The 22,722-nt window shown below is 30.1% G+C and overlaps 4 protein-coding genes across 5 annotated transcripts in view; 2 read left to right on the top strand and 2 right to left on the bottom strand.

The window, feature by feature from the left end:
* LOC113388617 (enhancer of filamentation 1-like) overlaps positions 1-7,907 on the top strand; it is a 55,963-nt gene extending 48,056 nt beyond the window's left edge. For both annotated transcript variants that reach the window (XM_026625980.1, XM_026625979.1), the window contains exons 2-4: positions 5,047-5,319; positions 5,426-6,329; positions 6,549-7,907. In XM_026625980.1, the coding sequence (XP_026481765.1) occupies positions 5,047-5,319; positions 5,426-6,329; positions 6,549-7,387 (2,016 nt within the window). In that variant the 3' untranslated portion in view covers positions 7,388-7,907. The remainder of the gene's footprint in view (positions 1-5,046; positions 5,320-5,425; positions 6,330-6,548) is intronic.
* Positions 7,908-11,075: 3,168 nt separating this feature from the next.
* Positions 11,076-14,835, top strand: LOC113388075 (dipeptidase 3-like). Its single transcript, XM_026625485.1, has 4 exons — positions 11,076-11,724; positions 11,817-12,007; positions 12,758-12,958; positions 14,665-14,835. Exons 1-4 carry the CDS (start codon positions 11,076-11,078, stop codon positions 14,833-14,835), a joined length of 1,212 nt encoding a protein of 403 aa, XP_026481270.1.
* Positions 14,836-14,900: 65 nt separating this feature from the next.
* LOC113387698 (p21-activated protein kinase-interacting protein 1-like) lies at positions 14,901-17,763 on the bottom strand. Its single transcript, XM_026625061.1, has 2 exons — positions 17,568-17,763; positions 14,901-17,222 (listed from the first exon to the last, which is right to left on the bottom strand). The coding sequence occupies exons 1-2, from the start codon at positions 17,640-17,642 to the stop codon at positions 15,531-15,533; spliced, it is 1,767 nt and encodes a 588-aa protein (XP_026480846.1). The 5' UTR covers positions 17,643-17,763; the 3' UTR covers positions 14,901-15,530.
* Positions 17,764-18,784: 1,021 nt separating this feature from the next.
* LOC113387708 (lysosomal aspartic protease-like) lies at positions 18,785-20,249 on the bottom strand. Its single transcript, XM_026625075.1, has one exon. The coding sequence runs from the start codon at positions 20,011-20,013 to the stop codon at positions 18,865-18,867; it is 1,149 nt and encodes a 382-aa protein (XP_026480860.1). The 5' UTR covers positions 20,014-20,249; the 3' UTR covers positions 18,785-18,864.
* Positions 20,250-22,722: the final 2,473 nt, after the last annotated feature.

Raw genomic sequence — 22,722 nt, 5'->3', positions numbered from 1 at the left:
GTAAGGCCGTAATATTGCAGTAAGTTCTATAAGACAATAATATATATCGCCAAAAAAGTTCAATAAAAATCGTCTTAAATGTTCAATAAAAATCGGCTTAATTTTTTTTTCAACAGTTAATTACAAGAAAACGGTTCGGTATATTTTCACCTAAAACTAATCAGTATCATTCGCAACTAATATCTTTCGAGCAGTTTTTGATTTTTTTAAATTGATTCGGTAATATGTGTTTAAATGTGGACGAAAAGTTTAACACTTTTTTTTTACATTACAAAGAAGCGGCTGGGCAGATCATTGCACAAAACTGACAAACGATAATCCTCATTGAGATACATCAAATAGATTTTAAATTTCTGAAATCGGTTCAGGCGTTTTTGAGCAAACGGCGATAAAAGGTCTAATTTTTATAAATGCCAAAGAAACGATACTAATTTTTGCAAACTTTGACGATTTTTTTTAAATTAAACGACTTGTCGTGGGGCCGTAATATTTCAGTATGATCTTTACGATATAGTATCTCCCGTCAAAAAAAATTAATAAAAACTAGTTGGTTTGATATTTAGCCTTGAGGCAAGTTACATGAACTTCCCGAAATGTGTAAATAATCGACTTAATCAAAAAAAAGTGTAAATAATCCTACTTTAAAAAAAAACGATAATAATTTTAGCAAACTTTGACGAATTTTTAAAATTAAACTACTTGTCGTTAGGCCGTAATATTACAGTAAGTTCTATAAGACCATGATGTATATCGCCAAAAACATTTCCATGAAAATCGGCTTAAATTTTTTTTTCAACAGTTAATTATAAGAAAACGGCTCGGTAGATTTTCACCTAAAATTAATCAGTACCATTCCCAACTAATATCTTTCGAACAGTTTTTGATATTTTAAAATCGGTTCGGTAGGATGAGCTTAAATGTCGACGAAAATTTAACACTTTTTTTCAACAGTTAATTACAAGAAAACGGCTCGGTAGATTTTCACCTAAAATTAATCAGTATCATTCCCAACTAATATCTTTCGAACAGTTTTCGATATTTTAAAATCGGTTCGGTAGGATGAGCTTAAATGTCGACGAAAATTTAACACTTTTTTTCAACAGTTAATTACAAGAAAACGGCTCGGTAGATTTTCACCTAAAATTAATCAGTATCATTCCCAACTAATATCTTTCGAACAGTTTTCGATATTTTAAAATCGGTTCGGTAGGATGAGCTTAAATGTCGACGAAAATTTAACACTTTTTTTCAACAGTTAATTACAAGAAAACGGCTCGGTAGATTTTCACCTAAAATTAATCAGTATCATTCCCAACTAATATCTTTCGAACAGTTTTCGATATTTTAAAATCGGTTCGGTAGGATGAGCTTAAATGTCGACGAAAATTTAACACTTTTTTTCAACAGTTAATTACAAGAAAACGGCTCGGTAGATTTTCACCTAAAATTAATCAGTATCATTCCCAACTAATATCTTTCGAACAGTTTTCGATATTTTAAAATGGGTTCGGTAGGATGAGCTTAAATGTCGACGAAAATTTAACACTTTTTTTCAACAGTTAATTACAAGAAAACGGCTAGGTAGATTTTCACCTAAAATTAATCAGTATCATTCCCAACTAATATCTTTCGAACAGTTTTCGATATTTTAAAATCGGTTCAGTAGGATGAGCTTAAATGTCGACGAAAATTTAACACTTTTTTTCAACAGTTAATTACAAGAAAACGGCTCGGTAGATTTTCACCTAAAATTAATCAGTATCATTCCCAACTAATATCTTTCGAACAGTTTTCGATATTTTAAAATCGGTTCGGTAGGATGAGCTTAAATGTCGACGAAAATTTAACACTTTTTTTCAACAGTTAATTACAAGAAAACGGCTCGGTAGATTTTCACCTAAAATTAATCAGTATCATTCCCAACTAATATCTTTCGAACAGTTTTTGATTTTTTAAAATCGTTCGGTAGGATGAGCTTAAATGTGGACGAAAAGTTTTTTTCAAATTACAAAGAAACGGCTTGGCAGATCGTTGCACAAAACTGACAAACGATAGTCCTCACCGAAGTACATCAAATGGCTTTTAAATTTCTAAAATCGGTTCAGGCGTTTTTGAGAAAACGTCGATCAAAAGTCTAATTTTGACAAATGCCAAAAAGACCATACTGATTTTTGCAAACTTTGACGAATTTTTAAAGCTGAACCAGTTGTCGTAGGGCCGTAATATTTTAGTATGATCTTCTAGAAGACTATGGTATCTATCGTCAAAAAAATAATCATAAAAATCGTCGAAATTTTTTTTTAAAAAACTTTATTACAAGAAAACGGCCCGGCCGATCTCTACCAAAAACTAATCAGCACGATTCCCAACCAATATCTTTCGAACGGTTTTTGAATTTTCAAAATCGATTCAGAATTGCGGGCTAAAACGTAGACGAAAAATTTTTCACTTTTCTGCGATTTATAAAGAAACGGCTTGGCCGATCGTCGCACAAAACTGACAAACAATAGTTCTCGTCGAGATACATCGAATGGCTTTTAAATTTTTGAAATCGACCCAGCCGTTTTCGAGAAAACGTCGATTTACGGCAAAAAATCTGTTCACATACACACACACACACACACACACACACACACACACACACACACATATACTTTTTCCAAATTTGGTCTCATTCGATTCAGAATGGCTTGAAACGTCGAGAAAACATAAAATTAGCGAATCGGGTTTTTTGATGAAAACATAAACTTCTCCTTCGGGAAGTTAATAATTGAAAATTTTTTTAGCACTTTATTACAAAAAACGGCCCGGCCGATCTCTACCAAAAACTAATCATCACGATTCCCAACCAATATCTTTCGAACAGTTTTTGAATTTTTAAAATCGATTTAAAATTGCAGGCCAAAATGTGGATGAAATTTTTTTCACTTTTCTGCTATTCACAAAGAAACGTATTGGCCGAGCATTGGCTTTGCAAATCAAAGCTCCAATTTCGATTCTACTAACATTTTGAGGGTACAAATGAACGTATAGGCACAAAAAAAAAAAACAAAATAAAAATGTTTTTTTTTCATTTTACTTAGCAAACTATACACTCAGTACATTCAGCTACTTTTACAGTTAATTGGATATGACAGCGATGTGAAGGATAGAAATTCAGCAATAGCATCTTCTGTAATTATAGCATCAGATTATATTTGGTTTGATGTAATGAATAATTGCAGGTTTTTTTTCCTAAATCGCTTTGGTGGTAAAGGCTTGAGCAGATCACACGCTAGTTGATTCGGATATCGACTTAGCCGAGTCTTGTATTCGGAGCAGAAATGGTTAATTTTTTCTTCCACAGTTTGAATTCTAAGGGGTTGATTAGTAGTTTGGGGCGTTCACGATTTGTTTCAAAATTTTGTTCTGGAACATCTGTAAAATTGCTATGTTTGATTTACTGCCGCACCCTATTGTTGTAGACCGTAGGACCATATTGGTTTAATAATTGTCTTGTATATTAGGAGTTTATTTTCTAATGAAACTTGTGATTCATTAACCAATTGAATTGTCCACATGTCAGTTTGAGCTGCTGGCGCTTCTTAATTATATGTTCATAAAATATGATGTATTTATTTATGTGTATAAATAAATTATTTATTTCTGAAAACTCCGTTAAGTTAGTAGCCGAGTCTGGAATTAAATTTAATAGGTCGCACTGTGGAAAATAGTGTTAAGGTTTTGGGTGTAAGGTTTGTGATGATTATTCTAATTGAGATTAAAACAATTATCACAGTGTTAATCATGGAGTTGTACTATGGTAGCCATATATGCGTCAATTTAATATTCTAGTATCAAACGGTTATTTCTGTATCAACTCTTGACTGTAAGTCAAAATTTTATTTTAGATAAACAACGATGACATTGTTGCATAAATCTATTACCTATATAGAAATTCTATTACTAAAAAGTTTATCAAATATAGACATATTTTTGTTTCAAGTGTTAAGTCACTTTCTAAAAACCCTCGTAAAAAAGAAGAATCATTGCTCATAGAGCTTTAAAGTTCTAATTGTTGTTAAAAAAAATTGTGTTACAATGGAGATGTGAGTTTTAAATGTGATTTAGTCTTTGATATGAGTATAAATCATGTGATATTTTACAAATTTCAATGTGTTGATTCGCTATTAGTGAAATATATATTAAAAATGTAACATGTAAATTCTCAATAGACATTGCCAGAACGTTTGAGTTTATCCTTATTATTACACAAGTTATTGGCATTTTTAATGCGTTCATTTTCAACCTCAGTTTATATAATGTATTTTTAAATGGCTTACATAACTCGAATTGCATTGCTGAGAATTTTTTGCGGTCATACTAATGACATAATTATTCGTTATAAATATTTTGCAAGTTATTTTTTTTCATTAGCGTCGAACGGTGTTAATCCAATTGTAGTCACTCGTGCCATAGCACAAAATAGGTGTTCAAATTCAAATACAAACGTTGTTGCTAGATGTCCAGATTTAACTAGAATATTACAAGCATTTGTATATAGAAGTGGCATGCTTATCTATACATTTCTTTGATAAATGGCCTTAGTATTATCGTTCGCGGGTTTTATTGATTTGGTGATTTGATAATAAACACACAAAAATTGTTTTTGGTATTTTTGTATAAAAAAAGTTTGTTTTTCATACCAAACCTACAATATTCTTAAAAATATTACATGTGTGCTGATAAAATAAAAGTTTTGTTGAATGTTTTGATGTGCCTACAATATGCTTCAGGTGAGATTTCTGCATTAGCTGAATAATGATTGATTTGGATAATTGATTTTTAAAACGGTGCTTTATTCATATTTTATTTCAGTATTGTAGTTTTATATAGATACTATAATCGCAATAATCACAAATATAGTAGAAAGTAAGTTTCTATTTATCTTTCTTCTCTTCATTATAAATGATGTAAATATTGCTATTGCTTTATTTGTGATTTCTATAATATCATCTTAATTATAGTATTATTATTCAATGTTTTAATTATTTATTTACTTTTTAGATGTGCATTGCTCGGGCGTTGTATGATAACATTGCAGAAAGTCCAGATGAGTTGGCTTTTAGACGAGGTGATCAACTAACTGTGCTTGAGCAGAACACAAACGGACTTGAAGGATGGTGGTTATGTTCACTTCGTGGTCGTCAAGGTATATGTCCTGGAAATCGGTTAAGAATACTAGCTGGTGTATATGAAACTCCACCTACTACACCAGTAATTCATCAACAAACTGAATTCTGTGGGGAAAGGAGATCATGGCACGTTCAACCAAATAGGGTAAGTAGTAAAATATTTCCTCCTTAGTTTTATGTCATAAAGTTGCTACTAGCAATTTTTATGTCGTTCAGCTTTATGAATTATATAAATGGTGTCATCTTAATAGGTGGTAACGCCACAGCGAAGAGGTGACGTTTACGTATATGAAAATCCTTCGGCGATGACAAGGAATTCTCCTATAGACTGTTACGATACTCCACGTCCGATTCACCATAGTTTTCCGACTGAGAATTACGATACGCCCAGACATTCACCTTCTACCCCCCATCTTCAGCAGCATGACGGTTGTTATAATGTACCGCGTCATTCCCCATCAGTGCAATCTCTTCAGGAAACCATGTACAATATACCACGGCAGTCGCCTTCGATTGTCCAGTTACAACAAGACTCCACGTACAATGTACCACGTCAATCACCATGTACATCACTACCACATGATTCTACAAATATACAAAATGGAGTATGCAAAGTGCCTCAACTTTTGACATCTCCAGTTGTTCCTGAAAGCTTGCGACAATCGCCCATGGCTTCTATGCATGATAGCATTTATAACGTGCCAAGGCATTCACCGTCATTGCAGCAGGACAACTATGACGTACCACGGTCAGTATCAACTCATTTGAATCGAATGACGCCCAGTAGCTCGGTGAGCAGTCTTACAACTGATTCTTTATCCATTTGTTCGAATCGATCTTCCTTGGTAAACATGCCGGAATATGATGTTCCGCGGTCTCTTAGCGTAGCACAAATCGATCTTCCACCAGCACCGAAAGAGTTACCGCTAGAATTGAGTTCAGCTTTGTACACATTAACTCGGCTTCAAACAGAAGTCACATGTGCGACTACCATCCTTTTAGGCTATGTCGTCCCAGATTGGAGAAGAAAAGATAAATTAGAGAGCACGGGTATGGATATCAAGTTATCAGCGATTAGACTAAAGACTGCCCTATATGATTTGGTTGAATTTTGTGAGGGTGTTTCCGGCAATGCAGCAAAGGCACCAGATAAAGGTAAAATTTTCTAATATTACATCAGTTTTTTATTGTTTTATGTATATAAATATTTAGCATTTAACTTTTTGCATGTATAGCTAAAACGTTAGGTATTTAAAGTAATTGAGTTATACATAATATATTATGTACAAGCTATTCATTATGATTTAAATGATTTGCATATTCAGGATTTTCATTTTTGGTGATAAAATATATTAAGTATCAAAATATTTTTAGGAATTTCGCAGAAAATAAAGCCACTCGTAAAAACACTTAAAGATGCTTATAAAATAATAGAAGACAGTACTGAAACTTTGGATGCTTTGGGCTGGTTTCCAGAGCTCGAAGCGACTGTTGATAGACCTGTACCAATCTACCCTAATAACGTTGATCCACTGGACGAACTTATTAGGTGCGCTAGATCTCTCACAGAAGATGTTAGGTTGGCTGTTTCATCAATACAAGGTAATGCTACATTATTATTTAAGCGTTCCAATTCGCCACAAAATGATAATAATAATGGAAATTGGATGGAAGACTACGATTACATTAATTTGGATGTCAAAAATAATCAGACAAACATTAATGACGAGTCAGAAGATAGGCGATCGTCAACTACTATCGACGGAGATGTAACAAATGTAAGTGATACAATAAACGAAGAAGATTTAGATTGTAACGATAGGCAAATAGTTACATTTTACGCTAAACAAGCGGTGATATACATGGCAAATCTTGCAAATGCAATTGATGCATTCCTGCAGACAGTTGAACGCAATCAACCGCCAAAAATATTTTTAGCTTATGGAAAATTTGTTGTTCTAAGTGCACACAGGCTGGTACATATTGGTGACACAGTTCATCGTAATGTTTTACAAAGTCCAGTTAAAGACCGCGGTTTAAATTGCGCAAATGCATTAAGTGAAGCTTTGGCGGTCACAGTAAATAAAACAAAAATTGCTGCAGTGCAATTTCCTAGTGTTTCAGCTGTACAAGAAATGGTAGATTCCGTAGTCGATATATCTCATATTGCCAGGGATCTCAAATTGATTTTGCTTCAAGCATCTAATATTTAGTTACCAAACAAATTAATGGAAGTCATTAACTCACTTTACTTTCAAATTTGAGTATTGAATTGTAGAGTATTTAAAACGCACATATAAAAGTTTTTATTCTTATAGTAAGTTAGGTACGGGTAGCAATGATATGTTATTATTTTACTCCAACTATTATATATCTCTCGATTCATCACATCAATACTGAAATGCACTAACCATGAGTTTGTTACAATAAATTCAAAAGGTATAAGTGTTTGTTTACAATATCTTCAAAATCATTCTTTTAATTTAGATCTTACTTATTTATTGACAAAATACAAAAAATATAGACGTGCAATCTCAATATATTTTATTTTATATTTATAAAAACAAAAAATGATAAAACATCAAAATTCAGTTCGACGCTTAAGGCATTTTCAACTTTTATGTAACTCAAACAAGCCTGGTCGATAAACTATTTGAATATAAGGTTAAACATGCATGAAATGAAAATAAAATAATTATTTTCATGATGCATATATGCGGAATGATCTTTTGGGAACAGATTATATGATATGGTTTATTTTCTACTTACTGTTGAATTGTTTTCAAATTGTCATAAAAAATTGGTTTTACTCGAATATAATAGTGATATGAGTAAAACTAAATGTATTATATAAAATAACATTAGAAATCTTTTTTTAAAATTCAATGTAAATATATTTTTATGAATTTATGAATTTATGAATTCAAACAATTAAATGTAATATTTTTAGTTAAAATATTTTTTATGGTAAATACGAACTTAAAACTATTGTAAAGTTATTTATTAGATAGAACTGCCAAATTATTATTAGTAGCAAAATATATAAGCAATTAATCTTTTCATACAGGCTGTAATAAAGTCTTCAATTATTGTAGATGTCTAGTACTGAAACAATCACACTTAAATTTGGAAAATATTATTTATTGAACATTACTTAGTCTGCACTTTTAGTTTATTAGTATAGAATAATTGTTTATATTTTAGCTGACATTGAAACTATCATATATAAGTATTTAATAAAATAGAAAAAAAATTATATATTAAATTATTTGAAATTAAGATTATTGATACAAGCTACTATGCTAGCTAAATATATTATTTTAATTCATCTGAAATATATGTAATTCTCTTAAATTAACATATATTGTAGGAATATAACAAAACAAAATATTTATTAAATATGTTAATAATGCAATTATATAAAGTAAAGGAAAACTTCATAATATTATCAATAATATACATATTTATTATATTTTAACTTTTATTTTTAATGGTAAAATTTATTTGAATATAATCAATTTACCTTCATATATGAAAACTGAATAATTAATTTTATTGCATTTTATGCAGTTGATATGTATTATACACCAGATATAAATTATATATATACCATGTATATAAATATGATATGATATATATATATATATATATATATATATATATATATAGTATGTATGTATGAAAATGAAGTTCCTGAATTGTTTTAAATATGAATATATAAATCATTTTGAATCAAGACAGGAATTGATTTTGCCGACTGCTCTGCTGGATTGGTACAACATTATATATGTATATGTGTATATATATATATATATATATATATAATACCAGAATATTATTTATAACACAGATTGAAATTTATTCAATATATATGTGCTTGTGTCTATGCATATAACAATGCATGTATAGTGATATCTATGCATTTTTTGCAGCTAATAATTTAAGTTCTATTTTGAACTTTTAGGCATATAAATATATATATATATATATATATATATATATATATATTTATATATTTATTTATAAACCTGTTTGTATGTTCTTGTATATTTGTTTTAAACATACTAGTCAGGTTCATGGGGCAATTCATTTTACTAGAATTGGCAGTACACAGTATATTATTTATTTATGGGTTTATGCTATAAGATATTACTCCTTCGGGTTTTTAAATTGGTTGTTATAAAAATATTTGAAATTTATAATCTATAATTTATTAAAAATATTATGAACGTCAATAATTACAACTCCAAAATAACTTTAGACCATCATGAATCATTTTTCAATATAAACCCTGAGGGAATACAGAGTTATAATATTTATATAATAATATTATTATCATATGAAGTATACGATCAAAAATATTAGTGACTTCAAAAATTTATAGTTATTTACTTCCAATCCCTTAAATGACTAATCTAATTTGATGCGTCTGACATACTTTATGGAATACAATTTACACTACAATAATTACAATTTGAGCATTGCATGATATTATCATAAAATTCTCAATTTGTATACTTCTTCTATTTTGAGGTATAATATTTATAAAATTCAGCATTAGTAAAATAATTTCCGTTATCTACATTTACTTCGATCACAAACATTACACATATTATTTATTTATTTCTGTTAACGAAAACAGTTATTTATACATTTTTTCAAGATCGTATTATTTGTGAAGAATCTGTAATCGATAGATCATAAGATAATGGATAAATGATCTTCAGTATTAGTTTTCAATGTGCTTATTGAGTATACTTATAAAGAATTTATAATAAATCTTGTAAAGTATGTTTTTTCTTTCCATTCCTGATTTTTTACAGATTATAAATAACCTAAAGAAATTATCTTAATTATTTGAATAACTATCGTATTTACTAATATATTTCAAACTTTTTTTTGTTAATGGTGTGCATATTTGTTTTTTGTTTGTTCCAGATATGCGTTTTATATATATTTTCAAATGACATTAATTATCCCTATGAGAAAAATGAAAAATTGGAGAAGACGCTTGTGAGTTTGTGTATATTTACGTAATTGTCAGGCAATTTCGTTGTTGAAAATTTTTTAACTGTTGGAAAAAAAATTAAGGCGATATATAGCATGGACTCATATAAATTACTGAAATGTTACGACCTTACGCCAAGTAGTTTAATTTTAAAAATTCATCAAAGTTTGAGAAAATGAGTAGTTTTTTTGACGTTTGTTAAAATTAAAATTAGGCGATTTACTTGGTATAGCGATAGAGTTCCTCTTCGTCTTAATAAACATACTAAAGCATTAAAGTCCTACGGAAACTGGTTCAATATTAAAAAAATTATAAAAAATTAATTATTGAATTTTGAAAATTAGCTTTCAAAAAATACTCCTACCGGGTTAACGTGTTCGATTTTTAATAATGTGTAATAAATCCACTACGGATACTTTTAACCACTCATAAATTAAATTTTTTGTCATGGATTAAATCGATTATTTACACATATCAGGAAGTTCATGTAACTTGCCTTAAGGCAAAATACCAATACCAACTAGTTTTTCTTTTAAATTTACTCAAAATGTTCTAAATCGATTTAAAAAATACGTGAATTGAAAAGGATCAGTAGGGAGTCGCTTCAATAAATTCTTGATAAAGTCCGTTAGTAGCAGTTTCTGTGTAACCAACGGATATTTTTAATTTCTTAAAATATTCAATTAAAATTCAATTAAAAAACTGAATACTTCTTTGGTCCAGTTTGATCTATTGTTTTAATTTGGCGCGACGACGATAAATTATTTGCGCATGTGCGCAGTAGAATCAATAGCAGTTTCATGTGTGACAAAATCTACTAAAATGTCAGTAAATAGTGAAAATAAATATACTTAAATTCTTGAATATTTTATTGCAGTTACTTATGTAAAACTATGGAATTTCGAACATTCCGAAACAGTGAACAAAATACTGATCTTATATTGAAATCTATACCATCAGATCCGATGCTAGATTTGCACCAGCCCAATTTTCAACAAAAATGTTTTGTATTTACCGATATAGAACTTACTGACATAAGTGGCAAATATCCTCCTGAATCAGATAATCGCAAAATTGGTAATGGATCCATATCTACATATTCTAAAACATTGCCAAAAAATAAAAAAAGTAAAACTAAATGGAAAGGGAAAAAAATTGCTACAACTGTAGCTGGAATATTGTTATTGTTACTAATTGGCGCGGGAGTACCGTTTGCTTTACAGCTGCGTTCATCATCTCTCTTGGAAGCAAGGCTGACCTTTATAAAACGACTATTAAGTGAAATTCCATTAGTAGAAGGTTATTGGAGTCCGGAAAATTTGACTACTTCATTATCAGCAATAAAGGAAGGGTTAGTAGGAGCACTATTGTGGTCAGTAGATATACCTTGTGGAGCACAACACTTGGATGCTGTGCAGAGAGCATTGGAAGGAGTGGATGCAGCAAAAAACACTGCAAAACACCATGAGTCATTAGTCATAGTTGATAAAGCTTTAGATATGGAAAAAGCTCATTCGGATGGTTTTGTTTCTGTGATCTTAGGTAAACCTTAAATTGTATCGTTCAACTTATTCTCATATCAGTATATTGCCAAAAATGTATATATAATCCTTTTTTTTCTTTCTGCACCACAGGCATTAAAGGCGGCCATGCTCTAGGAGCAAGTCTTGCTGTCCTGCGGTCACTTTACCATCTAGGAGTCAGATTTGTTTCTTTAACCCAAGAGGGGTGCAGCACGCCCTGGGCCACAGCTTCTAAATATTATGAAATGGAATCGCATCCGGAACAAGACATTGAGCTAGATGGAATTACATTATTTGGACAGGTAAAATAATATGTGTTTTAAATTCATATATTATTTTAACAACACTGGGCAAGAAGTTCAGAAGAAAAATCGGAAGAATTTGCGGAACACCTGAAAACTACATTCTAATAGCCTTATCCCGGCAGTTGCAACGTGAGGGATGAAGATTTTATCCGCAATTTTTTGCGAAATAAAATTATACCACGCCAACTCATAAAACGCATAACGGTGACTGAATTAAAACATAACATAAAATTTCTATAAAAATGATAAAAGAATTACCAGAAAAGGGGTATAGATAATTAACAATAACATTTATATTAGATTTAGATTAGATTAGATTATAATCAATTTTGAGATTAAAAGTGTTTTTTTAATCTTGAAAAGTAAAAAATAATTCTAATACCCAAACCTGAGAAAGATCCTTCTTTATATTGCCTTATAGACTGACTAGCTAACTTTATTCGAATAGTTAAGGGTCAGTAAATTTGATTTAAAAAAAGAATAATTTTAAAATACATTGATTTTTTATTGCATACTTAAATTGCAGTATTTGTTACTATAAATCATATCTAAATATCTAATATCTAAATAATTATTTAGCATGAAGACACTATCCCTTTTTACCATCCCAGATTAGCGTAAGTAACCGTCCCGCATTTTACCTAAAATAAAAATGAAATACCTTACAAAATGTGGCCACTTTACTAAAATATTACATAAGATATTGAGATTACATTTTTTTATTTATTCAAATTTTATTTATTGCAGTCAATGATAAGTGAAATGAATCGATTGGGAGTTCTGTTGGAGGTGTCGGGGGCTTCAGAATTGGCAATGAAGCAAGCTTTGACTGTATCTCGTGCGCCCTGCTTGTTGGCCAATTCTTCACCTCTCGCATTATGCAACGATACTTCGGCCATATCCGACGATATACTTACAAGCTTGCCACAAAACGGTGGTATTATTATGGTAATTAATATTAATAATATATTGTAGCCAGGGCCGGTCCAGGTCCAAGCGTCCTAAGCGCCCGCAATCCATTTTTTAGCGTCTGCCTCTCTTTTATTATTTTGACTGTTTAAACTCTTTATCATCAAAATTATATATAAACATTTACGTTAATTTATTAAATACTTTTTAATAATTCTGGATTCAGTACAAAAAAATTATATATAATATTGAAGTGCATAAAATACATACATATGAAAGTTATTTAGAATATCGAGGCGATTCGCGGGTGCTCGTAATCAAATTGTTGTTTCTTCAATTCAAACTTTTTAGGACATCCAAAAATTTCAGTAAGTTCAGTATATTGCTCGCAAGAATATTTTTCAATTTTCAATTATTTCTAACGTACGTTATAGAATGTGTAATATTATTATTTGGATTTACTTATTTATTGTGGGGATTTTCTGTGATTTATTGTATTGAGCAAATCATAGACAGCAAAAAATTATTTCATTAATAAACATAGCAATGGTACTCCACGTTCGATTATTTGAATTTAATTTTTTATTATTTGAAGTATACAAAATTGCATCATAAACTTCTCTTAATTGATATCGTAAAGGCAGAATTGTATGTATTCATCTTTACTTTTCCCCGTGTATCAGATCGTTGTTTTAAAGTCAAGTTTTCAAAGCATTTTTAAAATATTGACCAAATATTAGAAAATGATGCAAATATATATAATGTTATATATAATGTTATGAAATTCGGTTATGAAATTCGGTTATGAAATTTAGTTTTTTAAACATCAATCAAGAAATATATATATATATATATATATATATATATAAAACTAAATTTCATAACCGAATTTCATTTTGACGCCCCCTAAGATGTGCGCCCGCATTTTTTGCATGCATCGCAATTAAGGCCAGCCTAGTTCGGCACCGGCCCTAATCATGTTTTTCACTTTCCGAAGAAGAAGTTTGTTTTTGCGTTTACTCAACGTTTCAATCTTTCTGAATCGTTGGAAATATTACATGTGTATGTATGTATGTAAGCTGATTTTTTATTTTTAACGACGTTTTCATCAAACCGGGTGAATTGATTTCACTCGATAAGAACTCGCGTCGATTAGTTTTTCAAGATGATCAGCCAAGCAGTTTCTTTAGAATAAGCAGAAATGTGAACATTTTTTGTCCATGCTTTCGTAAAACAATTCAATCGTTTTTGAAATTCAAAAACTGTTCTTGGAAATCGTTCTGATTCATTTTCGACAAAGATCGGTCGGTTCGTGTTATTCATAATTGATTTAATTTTTTATTTTTGCGATTTTATTGAAGCTTTGTATAGCGATAGAGTTCCTGGTCTAAATGAACTTACTGATATAACAAATGGTTTAATAATAAAACAAAAATCTTTGTATTAACCGACCGCCCTTTTAGAAATATTCCGTATATGTTTTAGGCGCATCATAATGTCTAATAATTTGTCGAAAATAACTATAAGAATGTTTAGAATATTATCTAAAAAAAAAAATCATACTGAAGAACAACTTAATAGTTAAGATGTTTTAATATATAACAAAATTATTATTGTTCTGTTATACACATATTTTTATGAATGAATTTAAATGATACATTATTCAGCCAATTGTATACTTATCTAGCTGTGGATAATTTCATATACTCTATGTATTCATGTGCATAATTGTTATTCTTGACTAGGTAAATGTGGACCATTGTAAAAATCAGCAATTAACAAGGAAAGATGCTATATCATACATTAATCATGTTCGCAACATGGCTGGTGTAGACCATATTGGTTTAAGTGGTGCAACTTCAAATTATCCTCACTTGCTTGCAGAATTGGCAAGAGACCGGTTATGGGGTAAATGAAATCATTAATTAATAACTGCAGTAATAAGTCATTAAATTCGAAATATATAAATATTTGATTAAATGTTTATTAGTACAAGAAGCAAAAAACATTCCTATGCCACATAGTGTACAATTATATAGATTGAAAAAGCATGAATTGATATTAAGTATGGTTTAGTTTGCTAGTGCATAGTTGATTTCTGATCTTCCAACAATTTGTGAATGACACAGCCATTATGATATAATTTTTAATAATAAATTACAACATATAATCACATAAACAAAGTTTACAGTCATTTATTAGGTAAATAGTAGTATAATTATAATTTCTGAATCTGAATTTACAAAGTCATATTAACATATAAATGGCATTAATACAAATTAACATTTTGTTTCATCATTATAGGAAACATTGCCATAAAAAAACTGGTTGGCGGAAATTTGGTTAGAGTATTGAAAGAGGTATCAACAATTGAATACCGTAGTAATTCAGCTTAATTTAGTTTTTAAATATACTATTTATTTCATAGGTAGAAGCCGTGCGTGATAAGGTACCTATAAATGAAGAATGGGTTCCAGAAGAAGCTATTGAGGGTCACTCATATTGTCGTTATCCAGTAGTATAATTTTTTTCATATAGAAATAAGAATATTTAATTTAAAGTTACCTAAAAAAATAAATTCTTTATACATTTATCCAATAAATGTTAAATACTAATACATTTTTTTATCCTTTTTCTTCTTTTTCACTTTAATAGGCAAATCTATATCATTTGTAATTTCATTTTCATTATTTGATTCAACATCTTCTAGCATTTTACGCTTTTTTTTCTTTATTTTTATGGGCATATTTGATATTTGTTCTGCTTCAGTGGATTCTATACTTGAATTTTCAACAGTTTTTGCTTTCTTTTTTTTAGATTTCTTGATTTCAGATATTTCCAACAAACTTTCAGCATTTTCTTCACTTTGAACTGAATTTGGCTTACACTTTTTCTTTACTTTATGTTCCTCAACATTCGTACTATGTGATATTTCGCTTTCAAATGACTGTTTTTGTATGTTGCGATCTTTCTTTGATTTTTTTCTGCCGTTAACATTTTCTATAGTAAATGTATTTTCTCTTGGTATACTAGATTGAACTTCTGTATCTATTTTAGTTTTCTTTTCATTTTTAGATTTCTTTTTTTTCTGTTTCTTTGAAACCTTCTCACTTGACTGATCTATGTCTGAATCCAAATTTTCAGATAATTTGGACTCTTGCTCAAATTCTTGTTCAGCTTCATCTCTTATAGTTGAATCGCATTTCTTCTTTTTCTGTTTTTTATGTGGTACAGCCTTTTCTTCAATTTCAATGGTCTTAAGTTTTCTTTTACCTTCATTTTCATTAGTAGATATTTTAACTTCATTTATTTCTTCCTCAATAATAACAACCTGCCCTCGTTTCTTAAGATTTTTTGGTTTATTTTCATTTTCCATATTTAAAGACTCATTGTCACTACTTTGTTCATTTTGTAACACATTCAATTCTACCTTATTTTCTACTTCCTCTTTTTTTAAGCATCTGTTATCAACCAAAGTGATACATGTTATTCTACAGGAAGCATTGGTTGAACACATTTCTTGAATATCGTCATTATCATCATTAATCCAAAGTTTTATAACACCCGAGCTATCGCATGTTACAATATACATATTAATACCAGCAACACATTTAATTCTGCAGTTGTGTCCTTTTTCAATATGCTTCGATTTATTCTTTGTATCATATATTAATATATTACCATCTTCCAATCCACAAACTAATTTAGTTTCAGTAATCCAATAACAACTAGTCATTTTTGAGTCTAATTCTTGACTGTCAATCACTGCAGCGTGTTCTATGCTCCAGATATCAAGTTTCCTAGAACCAGCTAAGGTGAAATGGGAACCATCTTTAGACCAATGAATTGAATCTAAAAGAAGACCATGAGGCCCACGACTGGATAAGTTAGTTGCATAAGCATGTCTTCCTTTAACTAAATTCCATGTCCGTAAAACATGATCTGCACCAATTGACAGAGCAAGCTTTCCACTTGGATGTACAGCAACATGATTAACGGCTGATTTTTTATGTGCACTACCCCATAATTTTTCTGTTTGCCAGTTTCCAGTGCGGACAATAGCTAAAGCACCATCAGCACCGCCACTCAAAATATGTGAGGCTTTTGGAGTAAAGGCAATGGTGTTGACAGTACCAGAATGATGAATAAGCATTTGAACTTCTTTTCTTGTATTCATGTCATAAATAAATATCCTATCATCGGATCCAGCAGAAGCCAAGAACCTTTCACAGCATGCAACAGCACGGATTGAACCAGTGTGGGATTTTGTTGCAAAGGTTTGTTTGATAACACATTTTGACTCCTGAAAACATACAATGTGATTAATATAATATAAACGAGTAACACATCTATAAAATTGTACATTTAATATGTTTCTTAAAAGATAACAAGGTAAAATTATTGTTCAGCACACTATAACAGTGCCTCCATAAGAAATATTATATGAAAACCTTAAAGCAACTTTTATGTTAATGTATGCAAGGATATCAATTTGATCCCCAGATTAATATAATTATATCACAATACTATTTCTTAACACGTATCAATAAATGTCATTGTTGAAGAAAAAGAATATGTAATTTATATCAATTTTATTTCATAGTTTCATTTTCAATTAATATAACCTATAAATTTGTTTCAAACGTACTTGTGTTTTTTCAATTTTATATCCTAAAATGAATTGCTCGTAAGTTCCAACTACAATTTCAAATTCTGACGTCATTTTTAATTAGTAATAGAATTTAATCAGCTCTTTTATCCATTTAATATATTTAAGTCGATGTTAATTTCACCATTAGAATTGACTTAACGCACATGTTTCGAAAACATAACCTAAAACACAGAGCCAGAGCTAAACGCTTCGTTCAGGTAGTTATTTTCTAGCAAAATATTTTGGTGGGCGTGTCTTATTTTAGTGGGCGTGTTATATTATATATTATAATTAATTAAAGTACATGGAATATGGAATGTTTTTATACATATTTCACTGATAACATCCATGTCTATATATTTAAGTATATACCATATAAATATATTTCGTATATATTCATATACATACATTTCGTATATAAACAAATTGTTATTTTATTATTGTTAATTTTCTATTTTTTTTAAATTTGTGTTATTATTTTTTCTGGTATGGTATGTATCAATTTTTAATATATGTAATATTTTAAATTTAATTTATTTAAACTTTGTAAAAATTCTTTTAGATACTATAAAACATCAAAAGTTTGCTGAATGATGACACACAACAGTGTCGAAACGTATAAATAAATATTTTATTATATATTGTTTTCTTTTATTTCGACGATCGGTTGAAAATCAACATTCAATAAGATAATGTCTCTACGTCGAACAACAAAATCTAAATCTTATTTAAGTATATGGTTTACATTTTGATTTTACCATGCGATTTTCTATTACCATGTCGATTGTAATGTTTTTTTCTAATTATATTAAATTTTAAATATATCGAACAACCGAAACATCTATAAATGTCCATATAATTATTATTAGTAAATATGATTATTACCACAAAGAGATTTATCTCGATATTTTGAAAGGTAATATAAAAGGTCATAAGGGTCAAAACTGGCACACATGCGTATCAATTTTTCACATTTTTATAGATCTCTCATTTAAGTATTTAGATATTTTAATATTTTATTCACTTAAACATAAGAATAAAAAACTTGTAAGTTTTCTTTTAAGCATATTTAAATTGCTTAAGAACTTGCATAGATATAATTCTGAAAGACTTAAAAATGAAAACAAATACAAATTACACAAGTCCTTAAAATTATTATTTCATTTATTTTTGTAAATACATAAATTATTTACATATTTAGTATATCATTCCTAAATTTCTAACTATTATTAATCTTTGATTTTAAAGTATTTATAAACAAAATATCAGACTTCTTTACAAAAATATTTATATTTTAAACAGCTTCGGCAAAACCCACTCGATCATTTCCCATATCAAATTCGGTGTAGAATTTTCCAATAAAAACATCTCCTAAAATCCATAGAGGACCATTTGGAGGAGGAATATCAATTCCCATAAATCCAGATAGACAAATTGTCTTTCCCATTTGAGCAACTTTCAAAACATAATCAGCTCCCTCCAATGCAAATACCTTCCCGTTTAATATGAATTCAATGGTTGGCAAGTTTGGTATTTGTTGGCAATCAACCATATATTCGCCACCAACAATTGGTGTAGCACCAATAAGTTTATTCAAATTCTGAACTTCATTTAAAGGACCTGCGATAAGACTGGTACCAGTGTCTGCAATTGCTTCACATCCATTTTCACAAAATGTTTGTCCGCCAACTTTTACTGAATCCATTTTGAATTGCCAATAAGCCTTTCTATCGACTGATAAATAAGTGAAGTCACCTTTATAGTGATCTGGGTCTGAACCTCCTAATAAAATTTCTCCTCCAACCGGAGCTGTGGGATCACGATTCAAGTAAAATGAGAAAATGGGTTCGGATATTAAACCTTGATTGTACATATTGTAGAATACTGGTACAACACCATCAACTGATATTGAACTGTATCCCATTCCCAATATACCATCAAACTTGGCAGCAACAAAAGCTAAGCCAGGCTCACTCATAGCTTCGGCAAAAGTTTGTTTAGCCACATCGAGTCCACCAACGTTTACAGTATCAGTGGAAAGAAAACCAGAAAGACTTCCGGATCCGTACTGAATAGCAAAATCAGTGCCATTCTTGACATAGGTGGAAGATTTAGCACTGTTATATTTATTGTGAAGCATGCAGGCAATATTGGTCATATGGCATTTCTTTGAAGGAACCCAAAGATTGGATGAACCAGTATCGAATACAACTTTAAAATTTTGTGGGGGGTTACCAATAGTTATAGGTCCGTAGTATTGGGCATCTAAATAGTTGGACAATGGTTCAGGAGTTGGTCCTCCGTACCTAAGACGTAATTGTTTCATTTCTGTTCCTACATCTTGCAATTGACGACGTACGCTTTGTATTTTATACAATGGAACTCGTATAATTTCTCCCGAACTAAAAGCTAATAAAGCGATTAGAATGCTATAAAATAACATCTCGACACAATAACAACAATGGTTTCAGATATATTTAAATTTTAGAACTTTGACTTTCTGCACTAGATTGTTTGTACAAGAGCTATGTAGCGAAACTGTTTGTGTTTTTTCTCAATAACTGATTAACTGCTAATAATGCGATTCATGCGATAAATAGAATGACCCCAAGGTGACACAACAATCTCTGCATCACAAATTTCGCCATAGACATAGCACAGATATATTTGACACCGACGCCGTTCTCAGGTCAAATCAACGAGCAACGAGCTATCTGCTGGCGAAGAGAATGTTATTGTAAACATTAGGGCCGTTATCGACGACACCCGTGAGAAGCAGCAGCATTATGTCTGCTACTCTGATAATTATTAACTAGCTGTAAGTGGAATTCTGTCTTAAGGCAATTAGGGCATCGGGCCTTAAGGCAAATTGCTGGAACTTCCCGTACCAAAAATTATTATTTTTTTAAAAACGATTAACATTTTTGAAAAAAATTACTTCGAAAAAATAAGATTTTTGAGAAACTATAAATTTGACAAAAAATTACTTTTTTTGAAAAAAAAAATTGAAAAAATAATTTTTTTTTTAATTTTTTTTTTTTTTTAATTTTTTTTTGAAAAAAAAATGTTTTCTTTATTTTGACATATGTTGGAAGATCTGAATTTTTTTTCAAAGCAATCGTACTGCTTTAACCGCATAGAGACAAACTATAAAGCGCGTAAGCGCCGCGCCACCGTCTAACGCATAAACATTGGTACGGAACCCATAGGAATGGAAATTTATACTTATTGTTAAAATCTCTATTAAATATCTGATAATTTGATGTGCATATATCTAATGATAATTTTTTACCGCCAAATGGCCTTTTTTGTTACTTTTTTCGTTAGATCTCCGAAACCGCTAGACCCGCCCTTATGAAAATTTGATCAAATCTTCATCTTATCAATACAAGTAAAATGTTTTTTGAATTATTAAAATCGGACGTTCCGTTTTCTTAAAAACTGAGGTACCGTTTTGCCCAATATCTTCGGAACGGCTAGACCTACCCCCGCCAAAAACTAATCAGCACGTCTCCTTATCAATACGAATCGAATGTTTTTTAAATTATTCAAATTGCTTCATCCGTGTTCCTGAAATCGTCGACGAAAATTTGTATCCGCACACACATACATACACGCTCACACACACACACACATACACACATACACACACACATACATCCATTTTTTCTAAGGTATGCCAAAATATTCAGAAACCCCTGAAATGTAAAGATATATAAAAATTTTCATTTTCGATTTTTTTGCGATTACTATAACTTACTCTACGGGAAGTTAAAAACTGTTAATAAACACTCTTCCATTTATTTCAATATCATTTCAACTAGTGGTGCATGGCAAAGTGCCTTAATACAAATTGCTGGAACTTCCCGTTTAATAAATAATTTTGAAAAAATTAGATTTTTGAGAAATTTTGAAAATTTTGAAAAAAATTGACTTTCCTGAAAAATTTAATTTTTTTATATTCTGATTTTTTTTATATTCGTTTTTTTTCGTATTTTGAAAATTTTGAACATATTTTAAGCAATCGTGCTGCATAGCTGATTTAGAGTCGAATATCAAAGCGCGTGAGCGCCGCGTAGTCATCTAACGTGTAAACATTAGTACGGAAACCATATAAATGTACATAAAATTTGTACTTACTTATTATTATCATCTCTGTTTATTTTTGACCGCCAATGGCATTATTTTTTACTTTTTTTATTGGATCTCCGAAGAGGCTAGACCTGTCTTTTTTTATCAGTTGTTCATTTTGTCAATACAAGTACAATGTATTTTAGATTATTTGAATCGGACACTCTCCTCAAAAATTGAAATACCATTTGTGGCACTTTTTGCCCCGTATCTCCGAAACGACTAGACCTGCCTTCGCCAAAAACTAAACAGCACGTCTTCTCATCAATACGAATCGAATGTTTTTGAATTATTCAAATTGCTTCATCCGTGTTTCCGAAATCGTCGTCGAAATTTTGTATCCGCACACATACATACAGCACACACACATATACACGCACACACATACACACACACACACACATACATCCATTTTTTTAAGGTATGTCAAAATGAGATATATAAAAATATATAAAAAAAATTATTTTCGATTTTTTTGCGATTACTATAACTTACACTACGGGAAGTTAATAATATTTATCTTGTTAATTTTACTTCCCGTACCAAAAATTATTGCGTGCATACATATTTTGTTTAAAAAAAGATTCAACATTTTTTTAAAACTTTGGAAAAATCAAATTTGGGAATTTGTAGTTCTGATTTTTTTTTATATTTCAAAATATTTTGGAAATTTTGATCATTTTATCAAACAAACGCACTGCGCGTAAGCGCCGAGTAAAATATAAATGTAAACAAAATCATTATTACAATCAGTTATTATTAATATTATCAATCATTATTAAAATATCTCATAATTTGATGTGCATATGTCTAATGATCATTCTTGGCCACCAAATAGCATTTTTTTTACTTTTTTTTATTGGATCTCCGAAACCGCTTGACATGCGTTCCCAAAAATGCTATCAGTTTTTTATTTCGTCAATTCAAATAAAAAGTTTTGAATCATTTAAATTTAAATTGGATAGCAGAAAAGTGAAAACTTTTTCGTCCACGTTTTAGCCCGCAATTCTGAATCGATTTT

Source organism: Ctenocephalides felis, unplaced genomic scaffold, assembly GCF_003426905.1.
Source record: "Ctenocephalides felis isolate EL2017-DRISC unplaced genomic scaffold, ASM342690v1 CF-g0.4_SCAFFOLD_03572, whole genome shotgun sequence".
In the NCBI taxonomy this organism is placed as follows: domain Eukaryota; kingdom Metazoa; phylum Arthropoda; class Insecta; order Siphonaptera; family Pulicidae; genus Ctenocephalides; species Ctenocephalides felis.
This window is presented reverse-complemented; position numbering and strand designations above follow the sequence as displayed.